This window comes from Phascolarctos cinereus, unplaced genomic scaffold (assembly GCF_003287225.1).
Source record: "Phascolarctos cinereus isolate Bilbo 61053 unplaced genomic scaffold, phaCin_HiC Scaffold_1;HRSCAF=81, whole genome shotgun sequence".
In the NCBI taxonomy this organism is placed as follows: Eukaryota; Metazoa; Chordata; class Mammalia; order Diprotodontia; family Phascolarctidae; genus Phascolarctos; species Phascolarctos cinereus.
In genome coordinates, this window is record NW_027555514.1 from 91,968,029 (window position 1) to 91,988,423 (window position 20,395).

The following is a 20,395-nucleotide window of genomic DNA, read 5'->3' on the forward strand; positions in this document are numbered from 1 at the left end:
GTGTAAGTTGGTACTTCAGAGTTGTTCTAGCATACATTTCTCTAATTATTAATGAATTAAAACATTTTTGTCTATTGGTAACTTTAATTTCTTCTGAAAACTGCCTGCTCATATCCTTTGACCATTTATCATTTGGGGAATGGCTCTTACTTTTAAAAATTTATTTCAGTTCCTTATATATTTGAGAAATGATAGCTTTATCAGAGAAACTAGCTGTAAAAACATGTTCCCATTTTCTTGCTCTCTTTCTAATTTTGGCTGCATTGGTTTTGTTTGTGTAAAACTTTTTAAATTTAAGTGTAATCCAAATGATGCATTTTACATCCCATGATCCTCTCTTTTTGGTCATGAATTCTTCTTTTTTCCATAGATCTGACAGGTAATTTTTTCTATGCCTCCCCCTAATTTGTTTATGATATTATTCTTTATGTCTAATCATGCATCCATTTTGAGCTTATATTGATATACAGTGGTAACATGTTGGTCTATGCCTAGTTCCTGCCAGACTGCTTTCCAGTTTTCTCAGCTGTTTTTGTTGACTAGTGAGTTCTTGCCCCAATAGCTTGGATCTTTGTGTTTATCAAACACTAGATTACTGTGATCATTTGCTTTTGTATATTATGTGCCTAATCTGTTTCATTGATTAACCACTCTGTTATCAGGAACCTGACTGTTTTGATGATTACCACTTTTTAGTACAGTTTGAAATCTGGTGCTGCTAGTCTGCCTTCCTTCACTTTCTCTCCCATTAATTCCCTTGATATTCTTGATCTTTTGTTCCTCCCGATGAAAATTATTGTTATTTTTCTAGCTCTGTAAAATAATTCTTTGGTAGTTTGGTATAGCACTGGAGAAGTACATTAATTTAGGTAGCATGGTAATATTTATTATATTGATTCAGGCTATCCAGGAGCAACTAATTTTTTTTCCAGTTATTAAGATCTGTCTTTATTTGTGTGAAGTATTCTGTAATTGTGTTCAGACAGTTCCTGTGTGTCTTGGCAGGTAGACTCTCATACATTTTATCCTGTCTACAGTTATTTAAAATAGTATTTCTCTGTCTCTGCTGTGTTTGTTGTTAATATATGGAAATGCTGATGATTTATGTGGACTTATTTTATATCCTGTAACTTTACTAAAGTTGTGAAGAGACAGGAGTAACCAAATAACTGGACCAGAAATTTTAAATCAATGCAAGGTTTATTGAGTTCAACAGTGAGGGTGGCTCTCCTGCTCAGGTAGAGTCACATTGGTCAGGGAAGGTGCAGTATTTTTATAGAGCTGGAGAGAAGTAGGGTTGGGGAATCTTTTTCTAGGGCTCTGGGGCAGATCTTGCATCATACATTTTGTCCACAGAACTCAGGACATTGCTGTTAAGTTATTCCTCAGAATTGGGGTGCAAAATATTTCTCATGGAATACTGAATAATAAAATCAATAATGAACATCTTTGCTTAACTCCTTATCTTAATGGAAAGGCTTCTAATTTATCCCCATTACCGATTATGCTAGCTCTTGATTTTAGATAAATATTGTTTATTATTTTAAGAAAAGCTCCATTCAACAATGCCCAAAAGGCTATAAAGCTGTGAATACCCTTTGATTCAGCACTTCCTCTATTAGGTCTTTATCCCAAAGAGTTCAAAGAAAAAGGAAAAGGACCTATCTGTACAAAAAATTTTTGTGAGAGTGAAGAATTGAGAAGTAAGGGGATGCCTTTCAATCAGGAAATGGTTGAACAAGTTGTGGTAAATGATTGTGGTCAAATACTATTGCACTATAAGAAATGACAAAGAGGACAGTTTTGGAAAAACCTGAGAAGACTTATATGAAGTGATGCAAAGTGAAGTGAGCAGAACCAGGAGATCATGATACACAGCAATATGCTAACAATAACCAACTGTGAGAGACTTAGCTATTCTGATCAAATAAAATGATCCAAGACAATTACAAATGACTAATACTGAAAAGCGTTATCCACCTTGAGAGAGAGAACTGATGAACCTTGGGTGCAGGTTAAAGCATTTTTTCTCTTTCTTTTATTTTTTGGTAACATCACTAATGTGGAAATGTTTTGCATGACTTCACATGTATAATGGATGTCATAATACTTGTCTTCTCAATGGGAGAGGAGGGGACAGAGGACAGGAAAAAATTTGGAACTCAAAAAAAATGTTAAATTTTAAAAATTTAATTTGTAAAAAAAAAAGCTCAATTTATTCTTATTCTTTCAAGTGTCTTAAATAGGAATGGGTGTTATAGCTTGTCAAAAGCCTTTTCTGCATCTATTGAGATAATCATATGATTTTTGTTATTTTTGTTATTGATATGGTCCATTTTACTTATAATTTTCCTAATATTGAATGAACCTAACAGTCCTGGTAAAAATCCAATTTGGTCATGTTGATGTATCTTTGTGATATGTTGGTATAATCTTGCTAGTTTCAATTTAAAAATTTTGCAAATGTATTCACTAGAGAAATTAGTCTATAGTTTTCTTTCATGTTTTTTGCCCTCCCTGGTTTAGGTACCAAAACCATACTTGTATTATAGAAGTAATTAGCTAGGATACCTTCTTTACCCATTTTTTTCCTTAACAAACAGTTTATGTGATACTAAAATTAATTATTCTTTAAACATTTAGTAGAATTTGGTTGTAACTGGGGATGTTTTCTTAGGGAGTTCATTTATGGCTTGTTCAATTTCTTTTACTAAGATAGGGTTATTTAAATACCTTATTTAAGGTATTCTGTTGATCTGGGCAATTTATATTTTTGTAAATATTTATCCATTTCATTTACACTGTCAGTTTTATTTACTTATAGTTGGACAAAATAGCTCCTAATAATTGCTTTAGTTTCATCTTATTTGGGTGGTGCATTCATCCTTTTTATTTTTGATACTGGTAATTTGGATTTCTTCTTTTTTTAAATCAAGTTAGACAACAGTTTATTTATTTTATTATTATTTTATTTTGTTTTTTGGCTAGGCAATGGGGTTAAGTGACTTGCCCAGGGTCACACAGCTAATAAGTGTTATGTGTCTGAGGCCGGATTTGAACTCAGGTCCTCCTGAATCCAAGGCTGGTGCTCTATCCACTGTGCCACTTAGCTGCCCCTATTTTATTATTATTTTTAAAAAAACCAGAATCAGCTCCTACTTTTTTTATTCAATGTTTTTTTAACTTCCAATTTTATTAATTTCTACCTTGGGTTTTTAGAAATTTTAATTGGGTGTTTAATTTTGGAGGCTTTTAGTTTGGTTTTTTTCTATTTATTTATTTGCATGATTTGCTCTCTCTTTTTCATTGATGTAAACATTCAAATATGTAAATTTCTTCCTAAATATTGTTTTGGCTATATTGAACAAATGTTGTCTTATATTGCCATTATTTTTAACGAAATTATTGTCCCTCTATTCTTTGACACACTCATTCTTTAGGATTAGGTCATTGAAAGTCTAATTGATTTTTAATCTTTGCTTCAAAGGCCTTTTATTAAATGTAGTTTTTATTGCATTGTGGTTTGAAAAGGGTGCATTTAATGTTTCTGCTTTTTTTTGCATTTATTTATGATTTTCTGCCCTAATACATAGTTAATTTTGTCATGGTGCCATGTATAGCTGAGAAAAAAGTATGTCCCTTTCTCTTCCCATTCAATATTCTCCAGAGATCTATCATATCTAACTTAAAATAACAACAACAAAACCCCACCTCTATTCATCTCCTGAACTTCTTTCTTGTTTATGGTAGAGTTTATCTAAGTCTGAGAGTGGGTAAAGTGAAGAACTCCATTAGTACAGTTTTACTGTCTATTTTATTCTATAACTTTGGATGCTCTGCTATTTGGTGCATATATATTCAGTACTGATATTGTTTCATTATCTGTGGTACCTTGTAGCAAAATGTAGTTTTAATTAGGTCTATTTTTGCTTTTGCTTCATCTGAGATCATGATTTTCCTCTGACTAGCCTCTTATTTTAACTGAGTATGTCCTTCTCTTTGACATGGGAGCTCTGGAATTTGGGTATAGCATTTCTGAAAGTTTTAAGTTAGAGATTTTTGTCAAGAGATGATCAGTGAATTCTTTCACTTTCTACTTTGCCCTCTGCTTCTATCTGAGCAGTTTTCCTGTATAATTTCTTGAAATATAATGTCTGGCTCTTTTTTTTTTTATCATGTTTTTCACTTAGTCTAATAATTCTTAAATTATAGTTCCTTGATCTGTTTTCCAGGTCAGTTGTATTTTGATGAACTATCTCACATTTTCTTTCTTTTTTTTTCAGTATTTCGATTTTGTTTTATTATTTCTCAATGTCTCATTAATTACCATTTGACCAACTCTAATTTTGAAGGACTTATATTCTTTAGTTAGGTTTTATGCCTCCTTTACCAAAGTGTTAATTTTCTTCTTAATTTTCTTGTACTGCTTTCATTTCATTCCCCAAGTTTTTCTTTTCTGCTCTTATCTGATTTATAAAATAATTTTTTCTTTTTATTTCTTTCTTTAGCAATTCTAGGAATTCTTGTTGGGCTTGTGTCCAATCTGCAAATTTTTTTCCTTTGAGGCTTTGCTTGCAGATATTTTCAAATCATTGCCTTCTTCTGAATCTGTTTTGAACTTCCTCATCACCATAGAGGATTGTAATGGTCAGACTCTTCTTCTTCTCCTCCTCCTCCTCCTCCTCCTCCTCTGTTGTTATTTGCTCATTTTCCCAGCCTATTTCTTGACTTTTGACTTTATTTTAGAGTTGGGCTCTGCTCACCTTTTGGGGGGTTGGCTAGCCTGAACTTTTTTGTTTAGATCTGGGAACCTATATGTTTTCAGTGCTTCTAAGGTGCTAGAGTGCTGGGAGAGTTCTGGTCTCTATTCTTCTCATCTGCACACTAGTAGGGCCTCACTCACTTGTGACTGGAGACTATAACTGTTCCCCTCCACCTTGGAGCTGAGTATTGTTAGCACAGGGGGCTCCTGTAGCATCTTCCTGATCAGGTGTTGAGCCCCCTTACTGTCCTTACACATTGAGTGCTTTTGGTGCTACCACTGCTGTCACATCCAGGCCCCATAGCAAGTGCTACTTTCTTCAGCTCCCAGCCAGCCTACATCCTAGCAACTGCAGATCTCTCTTTTCCATCCTTCTAAGCTGTCCCGGGCTGGAAAAATGAGATACTGTGATCTTTAAAAAATTTTTTTTCATATAAGTATTATCTCATTCAGAATTTGATTTGAGTCATTTAAAAAAAGTTATTTAGAAGGTTGGGTAGAGAAAGCTCAGGAGAAAAGTTCAATTTCCTCAGCCATCTTGGCTCCACTCCCCAGCAGCAATTAGATAAAAATCTAAACATTAAAAAAATGCCACAAAAATAGGAAGACACTAGAAGGCTATTTCTTTCATGGTACAGGCAGGAAAAATATGTAAGCATCAAAGGATAAAAAAATCACAAAACAACAAAGCAGGCAACCTCAATTATAGAAAATTTAAAAGTTTTTACCCAAATAAAATCTATACATCTAGAGTCAGAAAAAAAAAGTTTGAATTTTTTGGGAAATCTTTATATTAAATTCTTCTGGCAAATGTTTGATTACATATATATTATTATTGTCATTAGGAATTATTATCCTCAGTTTAAGATGAGGAATTAAAGACTGAGAGAGGTTAAATAACTTGCCCAAGGTCACACACCTTATAAATATCTGAGGTGAGATTTCACATCAGGTCTGGACTTTGGGTCCAGTGCTTTTACTAGTTACACCATCTGCCTACTTTTAATTCTTCTGTTTGCACTAGAATATAAGCTTTTCCAGGTCAAGTTCTCTCCTTCTCTCAGTCCTCCTCCTCTTCCACCTCCTTCTTCTCTCTCTCTCTCTCTCTCTCTCTCTCTCTCTCTCTCTCTCTCTCTCTCTCTCTCTCTCTCTCTCTCTCTCTTTCTCTCCCCCTCCCTCTCTCTTCTTCTGCTCTCCTCCCCTCCTCTTCTCTCTTTCTCTCTCTCTCTTTCTATCAACTTTTTCTTTCCCTTTCTCTCTCCCTCTCCCCCTCTCCTTTTCTCTTCTCTCCTTCTCTCAGGGGTGGGGGAAAAGGGGTAGTCTTTATATTCCCAGTGCCTCTCAGGGTGACTTAAACATAGTAGAGGCTTGATAAATGTTGCTGAATTAAATTCATAGCCAACTGAGAGTAGAGCCCCGAGGAAAGGAATATAGGATGGTAGTGGAGACAGAAGCAGGGCCATTGGAGTTGAGATTTGGATCCTATCAAAGACAAACTTCATTGACTTCATAGGTTTCTTGAGATGGTCCCTATTTCACAGAATGGCCTCTCAACCTTCAAGACAACACTCCTGAAAAGAAATCCTAGTGTCCCCTCCTGCACCCTCCCTAGACATAGCTAGCCCTTACCTTTCCAAGGGTCATTTGAACAACAGTGATTAAAAAAGAAATAGGGGAACTTTGTTAAGGTGGCAGAGGAGTATTTTCTGGGTCCCTTTGAGGTTCTGATTTCTCCCTCTCTCCTGACTGAAGACCTCACTGAGAGTCTAACTTGAAGGAGAGGAGGGAGTGTCTCTATCACATTCTCTTATTTCTTTCATCCCCTCTCTCTGGAAACCAGAAACTTAGGAGCTTCTCCTCCTTAATGCAGCCCAGCTGAGGTGCAGGAAGAGCAAATGTTTCCTGGTTAGCATTTCAGTTTCCCCTCCCTTTCTTCCCCACCCACCTTGGATCACGGACCCATATCAGGGGTTGCTGTTCTCAGTGCTCTTGTTCTGCTAAACAGATAGCACTTGCAGAGACAGGCTACTGGGGAGGCAAGTTTTGACCTCAGACTGCTAGCAAAGAGGCAGGTATTCCCGGGCTTCTCCGGTCAAGAGGAATCACCTTGTTTTTAGGGTCTCATCAAAAGTCTAGAAACCTATGCTCTGGTCCCTGCTGCTGCCATTCTCTCTCTCTCTCTCTGTATGATTTTGGACAGTTGCTGGTCTTCTTTGCTCCTCAGTTTCTCATCTGTCAATTGAGGATTACCTGCCTACTCCTCAAGGAATCTGTGAAGATCAAAGGAGAATGGATGAGTGTACTTTGAAATGCATAGAGGACTTCACAAATGAAAGTTAGTTGTTTTGTTACTATTACTATGCATAGCTGAAAAAAGATTTGACCAGGCTGGAGACAATGAAGTGCGCGTGTGTGTGTGTGTGTGTGTGTGTGTGTGTGTGTGTGTGTGTGTGTGTGTGTGTGTGTGTAGAGAGAGAGAGAGAGAGAGAGAGAGAGAGAGAGAGAGAGAGAGAGAGAGAGAGAGAGGAATTAGAATAAGCAAGGCAGATATCCACTGATTAAGTCCACTGTAGGGAGAAGACCCTTTTGGAACAGAGGTAGAATTATAAATGTTTGAAACTGAACTGTGACTGAGCTGTTATTCCCTATAACCACATCCTCTTAGCACAGCCAGGAGCCTCACAAATTGAAAGTTATTTCAGTTAGCAAAGAAGGAAGGTGAGGAAGATGGGGGAAGGTGCAGATGGAAATCACATAACAATTTCTTACCTTTTGCCTGTGTAGCTCCCTGTGTCTGGCCTCTTCTCTCCAAATCTCTGCTGAAACTCACAGGCAGGGCCCTCAGGGGGAGGTTGACAACTTCTCTCACCTCAGATTTCCAGGAGTAATCTTGAGGGATTGAGGTTTCTCATACTATTACTTATGAGTTCCAATTTGGTGTGTCTCACTCACTCACATATCAGTTAACCAGATGATATCAGCTAGGTTTTTCCAAAGGATATTTACCAAGAAGGTAGAGCAAGGCCTGAAATGGCAAAAATGTCCCTCCCACTCCCCCAACCCTCTGCACACACTTGGTCCCTGAGAATACTAGGCTCAAACCTGAAGCACAGAGGCACCTGCTTAAGAAGCACCCTTCTGCACCCTCCCTGAGGGTGCCCCCTGGTTCTGAGAGTCCTGTTCTCCCTCCAAAGGGTCCTCACCAAGTTCACTTTGGGGTATGACATAGCTGATGGATGAATCACTCCCTCATTAGCTCCTTGCAGGGCTTATTGTCCTAGCTGCCCAGTCACTCCATTGCTAGACTGGATTCATCAGGTTTCTCATTGGCTGCCATGGTTCCTCACTGCACTCAATCGTTGCTGCCACTGACTCTAGACTGCAGTGGTAGATGAAACCTCAGAGGGTTTGATGAATTTTCTGGTCTCCCTGGTCTTCTAGGTGCTCCCCTCTCAGAATACTCATACACTGAAGATCAGAAAAGAGCAAGCAGAAAAGGAATAGGTGTCCTACCCTCAGGGATACATGGCGTCTGGGTGAGGAATGAGGTAGCCGAAGCTGCTCCCCTTCCCCACCTGGAGGCCCATAGCAGCTCCTCCTTGCTCAGACATGGCTGGGCAGAGAGAAGTGCATGAAGGGCCTTGTGTGAGACTACTCAGCTCAGGCTCAACCTCTGTTCAGTCCTTAGTCCTGCCATTTCCTCAGACACCCATGAGACTTTATCACCGCAAGGCACCAGTCCCTCATTTACCCATGGCCAGAAGAAGTCTCCCTATAGGTACATGTGTTGGGTGAAACCAGGTAGGGAATCATGTGCAAGCACTAAGGACTAGGGCCTTGTGGGGCAGTCTGCCATTGTACCTCTTTTTCTATTTATGATAAAGAAACATCCCTTTTCTTATCCTTCTTTTTTGTAACCCTCTTAAAGGACATTAGGATAGAGCTATGAACATCAACAAATGATCTTAACTGAGCAAAGCTTTAGACCTGAAAGGAACCCTTAGAGAACATGTCATCCAATCCTCTTATTTTACAGATGAGGAAACTGGGGGCCAGTGAGGCATAGTGAACTGTCAAAGCCTGCAGAGCCAAGAAGTAGCAGAGTCAAGACAGAAACCTCAGCTTTCTGACTCCAAATTCAGGGCACATGCCACTGTTATCTATTGTTGGCAGTATCACCCATCCATAATGAGCCCCACCAGTCTATCAGCATGTTATACTTTTTAATGAACTTCCCTTGCTCATATTTTTAACAGAGATCATCTGATGACAGTGTCCTGACTTAAAGAAAGAGCTCCCAAAACAAAGATTTTAGATACCACATCAGGCCAGTAGAGGAACTATATTATGGGACAAGGGAAGCCTTAATTATTCTCTCATATAAAGCCATAGAGGTAATTACCTTTTCTTGATTTTATAATGAGCAGGTTGCATCCAATTATAATCATCAGATCTTAAGAGTTGGAAGGTACTGAGTTCACCTTATCCAATGTCCTACACAATGTAGGAATCACTTCTGCAACCCATTTCATAGATGGTCATCCAACTTCTAGTTGGCCATTTCCAGTGACAGGGAATTCAGTACTTTTCAAACCATTCCATTGAAAAGCTCTATTTGCAAGAAAATAACAATGGAATTGAAAGAGACAAAGGATTTTAAAATGTCATGGTGATTTTGGGCCTCAAGTCATGGACAGTATTCAAAACTATCATTATGTTAGGAGCTAGAATTGGAGTAGAAGATTATGAGTCATTTTTTTTTTTACTTGTGGAAGGACATGCAGAAGAATTCTCTTTGAGAGGGAGTGGGAAGAGGTGATCAGAAAACCAAGGTGAAATGTCATCTTTATTTGAGACACAGGTCCAAACTGGCTGATACTGCTGCTATATGGGTCAGACAGTCAGTTATTCAATCCTGCACTCCTTCCAAGATATCCTGGTCCCAGGACAATGCTAAGTCTTGGGTTGGCTAGCAGTAACATGAAGGCACAAGGTGTGAGGTGATGAGAACCTGTGCTGAAGTTTTGACAATGGAGATGGAGAAGCAGAGATGTCTTTAAAGAGAATGACCAGGAGACACTAGTAAAAATGGGGTAATATAGTTATGATTCAAGAATTTTTTCTCTTTTTTGAAAGCTCTTTCTACTTGTGTTTGATTTTCAGAGAACATTGGTTTATAGTTCTTACTCTTAGAAGAAATGGTCGACTACCAGTCCCTTGGACAAACTCTGGAGGTAAATACTAACAATGTATCCCTGGGTATTTTTGAGAGTCTGGTGAATTCCTCCATCACTCATAAATATCTCACATCTTTAAATTTGACAAATAAGAGGTATGGAACATGCCTGAAGGGTTAAGACAAGCTGTCAAAGGAATTACGAAAAGTCACCTATGCTCTCAAGGCAAGTTATGAAAACAATAATCTTTATGTCTCACTATTCACTGTATACTTTGACTCTTCACTGTAAAACATGTCCCTTGGCATATTATAATATAAAAGCCTATGGCCACAGAGAATGGAATTTTCTAGCACAAACATACATGAATTTATTTTAAGAAATTATAATGAGGCTCTTGTCTATCAGCAGTCCTGTCCCTTATCCTTTCTTAGGCAACTGCCTATTTTGCCTTTTCCTAGCCCCAGCTCTCTACTTAGTAGGGCTGATTTTTGGAAAAATTGTGGAGGCATCAAAGTTTTAGACATCCTTCTTCCATGCCCCTTGCTTCACTTTCAGCATCATCAGTCCCAACATATACCCCTATGCTGGACCCTGGCCAATAAGAGCCACTATCTTGGGTAGTTTCACCATCTTCACTTACCTTCCCTTGCAGCCCAATCTGCACAGATCCAAAAATCATTCCTATTTGTCTTTGGGGAATATATTTTACTTTCACTGTCTTCTAGGAATTCTCAACACTTCAAATGATCCAAAGAAATGCAACTGTGTAAAGCTTTCATCTACATCCAGAGGAGTCACTGGGATGCCTGTTGTTCTATGTTCATCTTCTACCTCAGTCCAATCTGTAGTAGTCACTTAAAAAAATCCTTGCTTACTGACCATTTCCCCTACTACAAAAAGAACTAACCACAGGCAAACTGCCTTCTCAGGTTCTCACCTTCTCTAGGGAGAGGGGAAGATAAGCAAAAGTTTTGATTAAATAGTCCTCCTGATGAGAACAAAAGTGATGTTGAATTATGTCCTCTGAGCTCATCTGCTTGATTTTACCCTGAAAATTAACCTCCATATTTTTCAACAGTGAGAATTATTCCGTTGGAATAATTATTCCCAAACTGAATGCTACAATTCCTTCTGTATTAAGTGAATGGATTGGATTAGGTGGTTTCAAAGATTCTTTCTAGGTCTAATATGCTGTGTAATGAGTACTTTTTCATCTCTCCCCCTCCCCTTTTTTAGAAAGGAATACAGAAGATGAAGAAATCAAACGATGGCGATGTTGATGTGGGTAAGGAGACAGTGTGTTAGTCTCAGTGTCCTCCTGAGAGGCATAGAAACAGTGGAACTGGGGTGTGCACCATCTTTTCCCTTGTGAATGATCAGCTGCAGTCATAGAAATAGAGTATAGGCAGAGAAGGTGACCCCCTGTATGGTGTAGTCTGACAATCTCAGAAGAAAGTTTCCATCTGCCCATAAATATGTCTCTGGCCTGCCAGCATGTTTGAAATTTATTCCTTTGAGCTAAGGCAAGGATACTCATCAAAATGTAAATGCCTCCAAAGGGGTAAAATCCTACCCACCTTCTAAGGTAGGAATCAAATGTGACTCTTCCTTCATAAAGTCTTCTCTGACCCAAGATAGCAATAACCTCTAGAGTCTCTGAACTCTCATAGCACTTTGTTAGTAATCTCTTGAGAGGCATCACAAGAGGTACCATTGAAGGCTTGGATTCTTATTAAACCATATCTCACCCAGAACTCCACACTGGACCGTGTATATAGTGCTGCTCTGTAAATGTTTGTTGAATGGAATATAATGGAATAGAATGAATTACTCAATAAATAAATAAGACCTTAGCAAATGATAATCTCTTAGGTACCTAATTATCACTATGGAAGACAGAGAGGAGGGCCCAAAAGAGATAAGACCTAGGATAGGGAAAAAAATAATGAAGGGGAGTGATCTCATGGGATAATGCTGAGGAGGAAAATCCCAGGTGGGCACCCTTGGGTGGAGAGCAGTGATCAGAACATTGGTCCATTGAGGTCTCTAGAAACACTTTGATAATCCCTTTATCCATCCTTTTCACTCACTCATTCATTGCCTACCATGTGCCCTGACTCTTGGAGAATGAGAAGGACCCAAATATAATGGCTAGGCAGGAAAGGGGACATGAAAAGTACAGTGTTGATTGATTGTCATACCTGATCTCACCTCACCTTCTAAAAGTATTTAGTTATGTATCTAACTGTGCAAGTTACTAGGCTTTCCACCATAATAGAGAGAAATCTGAAGATAGTCCTGGCTCCTACTTTCCAAATGCTTATAGTTTAAAACAAGCATCTATAGAGAACCAAAGATATTTGATGGGATCTGATGGGACTTGTTGGGATGCATCATTTTGGAGAAATATTTTCTCTTACAGAAAGCTGTGACATCCGTCAAAGCACTGAGCCATTGAGGATCATCCTGGTGGGAAAAACAGGAGCTGGGAGAAGTGCTACAGGAAATACTCTTCTTGGGCAGAGAATATTTGAGTCCAAGCTAGGATCCCAGGCAGTGACTAAGAAGTGTCAGCTGGAAACTGGGATGTGGAATGGGAGAAGAATATCAGTGATTGACACTCCTGCCATCTGTGAGCCAAGTGCCTGGACGGAACCGATGTATGCGGATATTGGGGAGTGTTATCTTCTCTCTTCCCCAGGTCCCCATGCACTAGTCTTGGTGACTCAGATTGGCCGCTACACTGCAAAAGATAAGGAGGCAATGAGGAAGGTGAAAAAAATCTTTGGAGTAGAAGCCATGAGGCATGTAGTTATGCTCTTTACCCGGAAAGAAGATTTAGGGGGATCTTTAGAGGATTATGTAACAAATACTGATAACATAGACCTACAGTGGGCGATCCGAGAGTGTGGCAGGAGATGCTGTGCCTTCAACAACCAGGCCACTGGGGAAGAACAGAGGGCTCAGGTGGCCGAGCTGATGATTATGATTCAGAGGATGGAGGAAGAGAATGGAGGCAATTATTACAGCAATGCCCTTTACCTTGATGCTGAGATCTTTCAGAGATTTAACAATACAGGGTCTGAAGAAAGCTACCAAAACTACCTGCAAAAAGTGAAATTCCAAATCAAAAAGCAGACATTGGACCTAATAGAGGCTGAGGGTAACTGTATTGTCCAGGCATTTTTGAGGGCCCAAAAAGAGGTTTCTTCCCAGAACAAAATCCACTTATGTCTTTTGTTCTTTGCCTTGGTTTTTATTATCATCATAGTTGCCATATTGACTTCTCAAAAAGCCTGATTAGTAATTATTGGAGGAGGTCCTTCTCAGTGTCTCTATCATGGAATTTTTTCTAAATGGGTTTCCCTAATTTTTGAAAACATATATGGCTCTTAACTCCTATCCTTCTGAAGAATACTTGGCAAAGAGAATCTAAAAGAAGTCAATAGTTTTCTCACTTCTTTTCATAAGAATTAGGAAATTAAATGATAGTTTTGATATCTGGTAGTGCTAGTAACATGTTTGAGGGGAAGCTGTGAGCTACTTTGGGCATCTATGGTGACCTCTCTCCTATTCTTTCTCTACATCCCCTGCCTTGACAATGCCACCCACTCCCATGATTTTAATAATCTTCTCTGTGTAGATAACTCCCTCTTCTAGATCTCTAGCTCAAACTCTCCAGAGCTCTAGACCTACATTTGCTGTTTTCCATAGCACATTTCTAGCTGTATGTCTTGCCAGTAATGCAAACTCGTCATGAAAACAAAACTACACACAAGCTTTCCCCCAAAATGTGCCTTTACTTTTTCCTACCTAAATTTATCCAGTCCTTGATATTTGAAACTTTGGGATTTTCTCTAGCTTTCCCCTTCTCATTTACCTGAACTGTCCAAGCTCTGAACTGTCCATTTGACCTCCAAAATATCTCTCCATCTGTCCCCTCCCTTCTTCCCAAAGCTACTACCCTGATATCACCCATATAGGCTATTGCAATGCTCATAGATAATTGAGTCATTGATTTAGAGATGGAAGGGACTTTCTAAGTCATCTAGGCCAACTCTTCTCATTTTATGGTTAAGGAAACTGAGGGCTTAAGAGATCTTACTTCCACAAATCTCTCCCCACTGCAATTCATCCTCCACTCAATATTGTCAAAGAGCACTTCTTAAAGCACATGTATGATCAAATATAACATCTGTTGGCATTTGAAGCGCATCATAATGTGCCCTTCCCTTTCCAGTCTTCTTACATGTTGTACCCCACCCCTGCCTCTCATGTACCCTGTGATCCAGTCACACTGGCCTCCTTGCTGTTCCTTGAATGCCCTACGTGGGGCATTTTCACTAGCTGTTACCTGTGCCTGGAATGCTCTCCCTCCTCATCTCTGCCTCCTAGCTTCCATGGCTTCCTTCAAGTCCAAGCTAAACTCTTTCCTTCTCCAGGAAGCCTTTCCTGGTCCCCTTTAATTCTAGTGCCTTCTCTGTTTTGATTATGTCCAATTTCTCCTGTATATATCTTGCTTGTGCATAGTTGTTTGCATATGGTCTCCCCCTTAAGACAGTGAGCTCCTGGAGAAGGAGGCCTGCTTTGTGCCTTTCTTTATATCCCCAGCTTTTAGCACAGTATAGAATAGCACTTAATAAATGTTCATCAACTGACTGGCTTTCTGAAGGTCACACAGGTAGAAAGTGTACAAGCTTGATCATGTGCCTCTTCTCAAAACTCTTCAGTAACTCACAACATTGCAGAATATGAGAGTTGAAAGGGGCTGTAAACACCGTCTAATACAACCCATACACCAAAGGAATCCTCACTAAAGCAAATGTATTGTTTAATGAATAAAGACTAAACTAGTTCTTTTGACATTTCAGTCACTTGAAATCTGGTATTGCTTTCCCTTTCCAATCTTATTCCATACTACCCTTCTTTCATACACTCTCAGTTATAGACAAATTAGACTGCTTACCCTCCCCTGTTCAACTTGCTTGTTACCCAGTCCTATGCTATCCTCCTCCATCTTATCTAATGGTTGAAATCCTAACCATTCTTCAAGATTGATCTCTAATGTCACCTTCTCCCCATCTCCCCTAGTATTCCCATTCACAAAAGAGATATTACTTGTCAGACCTCATATTACTCTTTATTTGTATTTCTCTCTCTCTCTCTCTCCATATATATATAGAGATAGATATATATCTATATCTATCTCTCTCTATATATATATCTTATCACTCTCTGTGATTATCTAGTACCTAGCCCAAGACCTATACAGAGTAAATGCTTGCATTAGACACATTAATTAAATGTGTTAATTAAATCATGTTGGCATCTACATTATGAAATTATTTCACTGCTTGCTTTGATAAAAGAACTAAATGCATGCATTTTTTTTTTCAGTATGTAGATCAATTTTCTCCAAGAAAAAATTTTGGCTTCAGTGTTAGACTGAGAAAGATTTTGTTCGGGAGATTAATTTACATACTTTGGGTGATTTAGGAGTTCCAAAAAAAGCACTTAGCTCATTAATTGAAGATTAGTCAGGAAAGTGTTCCAACTCTCAATGAAAATCTACTTAAATAGCTCAACTTCTTCTTCTACCTTTGTTTTAGATTCAATTGAAAAGAAATAAAAAGTGTTGCTTTGCTGATAGAGAATCCAGTAAAGTCTTAGGATCATTTTTCTGGGCAGGAATTCTCATGGTCTAGGACTGAAGATGTAACTGTAGATATAAAAGGTGAAGGGGAAAAGAGTGAATACATACACATACACACACACACACACACACACACACACACACACACACGTGTGTGTGTCTATAGCCTAAGTTTTGCTCTGAAGTCTTTGATGTCTTCATATTTTAAAAATAATAGCTGTATATCTATATCTATATCTATATCTATATCTATATCTATATCTATATCTATATCTATATCTATATCTATATCTATATCTATATCTATCTATCTATCTATCTATCTATCTATCTATCTATCTATCTATCTATCTATCTACATACACACACAAATATTTGCTTTTTTGGTGAGGCAATTGGGGTTAAGTGACTTGCCCAGGGTCACACAGCTAGTAAGTACTGTGTCTGAGGCTGGATTTGAACTCAGGTCCCCCTGACTCCAGGCCTGGTGCTCTATCCACTGCATCACCTAGCTGTCCCCTGACCATATATTAGTACATAAAAATTTTATACTTTAAAGCAGAAAAGCAGAAATATCAAAAGTATCCTTTTCAGATCAGCAATAAAAGTTATATTTAATAAAAGACCATGGAAACATAGATTGAAAACCAATTGGAGATTAAACAAACTAATCTTAAGAATGAGTGGGTTAAAGAATAAATCATAGAGACAATCAATAATTTCATTAAAGAGAATGATGAAAGATCATATCAAAACCTATGGGACAGAGAAAAAGCAGTAATCAGAAGAAAATTTATGTCTCTAAATGCTTACATCAGTAAAATGGAGAAAGAGCAGACCAATGAATTGGGTATGCAATTAAAAAAAAAACCTAGAAAAAGAACGAACTAAAAAATCCCCAATTAAACATTAAATTGGAAATCCTAAAAATGAAAAGTGGGATGAATAAAATTGAGTGTAAAAAAACTCATTGAATTAATAAACTAAGAGTTGATCATAGGAAAAACAAATAAAATACATAAACCATTGGTTAATTGATTTTTTAAAAGAGAGAAGAAAAACAAATCAGTAGTTTCAAAAATGAAAGGGGTGAATATGCCACTAATGAAGATGAAATTAAGGGAATTGTAAGGAGTTATTTTGCCCAATTATATGCCAATACATTTTATATTATATGCCAATACTATTTAAGTGAAATGGCAGAATATTTATAAAGATATAAACTGCCCAGATTAGCAGAAGAGGAAACAGAATATCTAAATAGACCTAGTTTAGAAAAAAGAATTTGAACAGGTCATAAATAAGCTTCCTAAGAAAAAAGCATCAGGACCAGATAAATTTACAAGTGGACTCTATCAAACATTTAAAGATTAACTAATTCCAATATTAAGTAAATTATTTGAAATGATAGGCAAAGAAGAGATCTTGCCAAACTCCTTTCATGAAACAAATATGATCATATTTCAACCAGGAAGAGTAAAAACAGAAAAAATTATAGATCAATTTTATTAATGAATATGGATGCAGAAATCCTAAATAAAATACTAGCTAAAAAATTACAAAAATATATCACAAAGATTACATATTATTATAGTCAGGTGGGATTTATACCAGGAATGCAGGGATGGTTTAACATAAGGAAAACTATTAACATAATTTATTATATCAATAATAAAAGTAAAAAAAAACCATATGATTATATCAATAGATTAAAAAAAAGCTTTTGATAAAGTACAACACTCAATTCTATTAAAAAACACTTGAAAGTATTGGCATAAATGGATTTTTCCTTAAATTGATAAAAAGCATTTATCTAAAAACCATCAGCAAGCATTATTTGTAATAGGGATAAACTGGGTGCCTTCCCAGTAAGATTATGTGAAACAAGGATGCCTATTGTCATCAATGTTATTCAATATTGTATTGGAAATCCTTGCAATAGCAGTAAGAGAAGAAAAAGAAACAGAAGAATTCACAACAGGGCATGAAGTGATAAAACCATCTCTTTTTGCAGATGACATGAAGATATACTTGATTTTTTGAAAGTCCTTTCTAAGGTCTTCTAAGAAATCTCTTTTTTTGTGCTGGGATCATGTGATGTTTCTCATTGAAAAAGGAGTGGCTTTTTTTTTAAGCTCCATTATCTTCCTCTGAATATGAACCCAGATCTCTATTCCCATAGTAGGTATCTATGGTTGGGTTCTTTGTCCTTTGCTTACTCATATTTATTTATTTGTTTGTTTGTTTGTTTTTAGCTGCTATTAATGTGATCAAGCTCTAGTCCAGAGGTATGGGGGATGATGCCCCAAGCCTCAGGTCATTCTTATTGTTATTACTGAAGTCTGTCCTGGAGCCCAAGCTTGGGCTCTCCTTTCCATTCCTAAGTCACTACTAGAGCCCCCTGTCATGATCTTACTTCTTGCACTTCCTCCTGTGGCTGCAAACTACAGCTGTCCTCTCTTCCCTGGAAGTAAAGCCAGGGACTCTGCTGTCTTGCAGGTGCCTATAGCCAGCAGGGTCCCCGCTCTTCTGCTACTGCACTCACCAGGTATGTGCTAGCTCCTTCTCCCTGGGGACAGCAGCTCAACTGGTGATGTGTCTGATCAGCACAGCTGTGCTTGGTGTCCCTCAACAGTTGAAGGTCTTTCAATCTTCTACTCAGCCATCAGACCCCCACACTGTTGGTGAGATAAAAGTTTCTAAGGCTGAGACTGCTTCTCAACTCCAGCTGCCCCCAGGCCTTGTTGTTTATTGATATGGCAGAGTTGGCCTAGAGGTGTCTGCACTTCACTCAAGAGCAACCTCTGCTCCAGGAGGTCAGATCTTTCCTGGGGTCTTCTTAGATTGTCTGAGGAGAGCAATTACTTTACCCTGACTTTTGTTTGTTTCTGCTGCTCTACATTCCCTCTAAGGCAATGTGCTGTCTTTTTCTGTGGAGGAAATTTGGAGAGCCAAAAGTTTTCCAACCTACTCTGCCATTTTCCCAGAATCCTCTCTGAAGATGTACGTGGAAAATCCCAAAGATTCAACTAAAAAGTTAGTTGAAGCAATTAATCATTTTAGCAAAGTAGCATGATATAAGGTAAATCCACATAAATCATTAGCATTCTTATATACCACAAACAAAACTCTGCAAGAAGAGAGAGTAAAAAAATACCCCATTTAAAATAACTGTAGACACTATAAAGTACCTGGGAGTACAGCTGGCAAAACAATCTTAGGAACTGTATGAACAAAACTATTAAAAAAAACCCCTTTCTATATGAAATAATTAGATTTAAATAATTGGCTAAATATTAATTGTTCATGGGTAGGCAGTACCAATATAATAAAAATGAAAATTTTACCTAAACTTATTTATATATTCAACACCATCACAATTAAATTACCAAAAAATATTTTACCGAATTAGAAAAAATAACAGAAATCATTTGGAAGAATAAAAAGTCAGGAATGTCAAAGAAATTAATGAAAAAAGTGTAAAGGAAGGAGTACCAGATCTTAAACTATATTATAAAGCAGTGATTATCAAAACTATCTCATACTAGCTAAGAAATAGAAAGGTAGATCCATGGAAAAGAGTAGACATACAATTTACAGCAGCAAATACATACAATAACCTTGTATTTGATAAGTGTAAAGACTATAATTTTGGTATAAGAATTCATTATTTGGTTAAAATTGGTAAAAATTGATCTTTTCTGAATGAGAAGACTAGAGAAGATGTGGAAGAGGTGACTATATATATTCATACACACATACACACATATATATGCATACATACATACATATGTGTGTGTACACATACACATACACATACACACACACACACACACACACATATATATATATATATATATATATATATATATATAAATAAAATATATAATTTGTGTCTAATGGTAGCCATCTCTGGGGCAGAGGGGTAGGGAGGGAGGAAAAAAAGAAAAAAAAGAAATCTACATGATAACTTTATTATATATTTAAAAGGAATAACAAGTTGTACATAATAGATTTGCAGTTTCATGAGCAATCATTTTTTTCTATTCTACTATGCTATGGAAATGCTTGTTTTATCCCATAAATTAAAATGAAATGAATAAAAATTTAAAAATATAACTAATATTTACTTAATACATGGTTTATGGTGAGTTTTACATTCACCATCTCATTTGATTTTCACACCAAACTGTGAGGAAAATAACTTCAGATATTACTGCTGCTATTTTAAGGCTGAAGACAACAAGAGTCATAGAGGATAAGGAGAAAAATGACTGAACTATTAGAGCTAAGAAACAAAGATATGGCTCTTAAGGATGAGGAGAGAGATGGACCCTTGAGGTAAAAGTAATCATTAGTCCTCTTATGGATGTTTATGTTCCTCCATGGGTGTTGTAAGGTGAGAGGTCATCTAATAATGGGTCAGTGAAGAAGAGACAAGTGGTAAGGGTTGGTGATGCCATTTTAGGCAGGTACTTGTTGACCTGAAACAATAATAGAAGAGGTCTGCTATCTTGCCAGGATAAGACAGAGAACATCCCAGTATTTGCCACAGTCATTGAGTTCTACCTATGGTTGTGATTCATCTGTGCACAAGCGAAAATAGGCAGAAAACAGCTAGAAAATAATGGGAAATATTACAGTGTTTTGAAGAAGAAGCTGAAAGAGTTAAGGGACATGGATAGTGTTTTTCTCATTATTGCCCATCAGAGATAGGTAGATTCTGAAAGGGAATAGCTAGTTAAGAAGATGGTGTCTGAAAATGAGATTTGATTTCTGGCCATAAAACATAAGAAAATG

At 37.5% G+C, this 20,395-nt stretch overlaps 1 protein-coding gene across 6 annotated transcripts in view; it reads left to right on the plus strand.

The window, feature by feature from the left end:
• Nucleotides 1-19,221, plus strand: part of LOC110201983 (GTPase IMAP family member 5-like) — a 30,974-nt gene extending 11,753 nt beyond the window's left edge. For 2 of the 6 annotated variants that reach the window (XM_078152830.1, XM_078152815.1), the window contains 3 exons: nt 9,926-9,996; nt 11,179-11,227; nt 12,365-19,221. In XM_078152830.1, coding sequence (XP_078008956.1) covers nt 9,961-9,996; nt 11,179-11,227; nt 12,365-13,242 — 963 coding nt within the window. In that variant the 5' untranslated portion in view covers nt 9,926-9,960 and the 3' untranslated portion in view covers nt 13,243-19,221. Of the gene's footprint in view, nt 1-6,496; nt 7,098-9,018; nt 9,157-9,925; nt 9,997-11,178; nt 11,228-12,364 lie in introns of those variants that run through there. The other 4 variants (XM_078152835.1, XM_078152821.1, XM_078152826.1 and 1 more) reach the window with 4 other exon arrangements.
• Nucleotides 19,222-20,395: the final 1,174 nt, after the last annotated feature.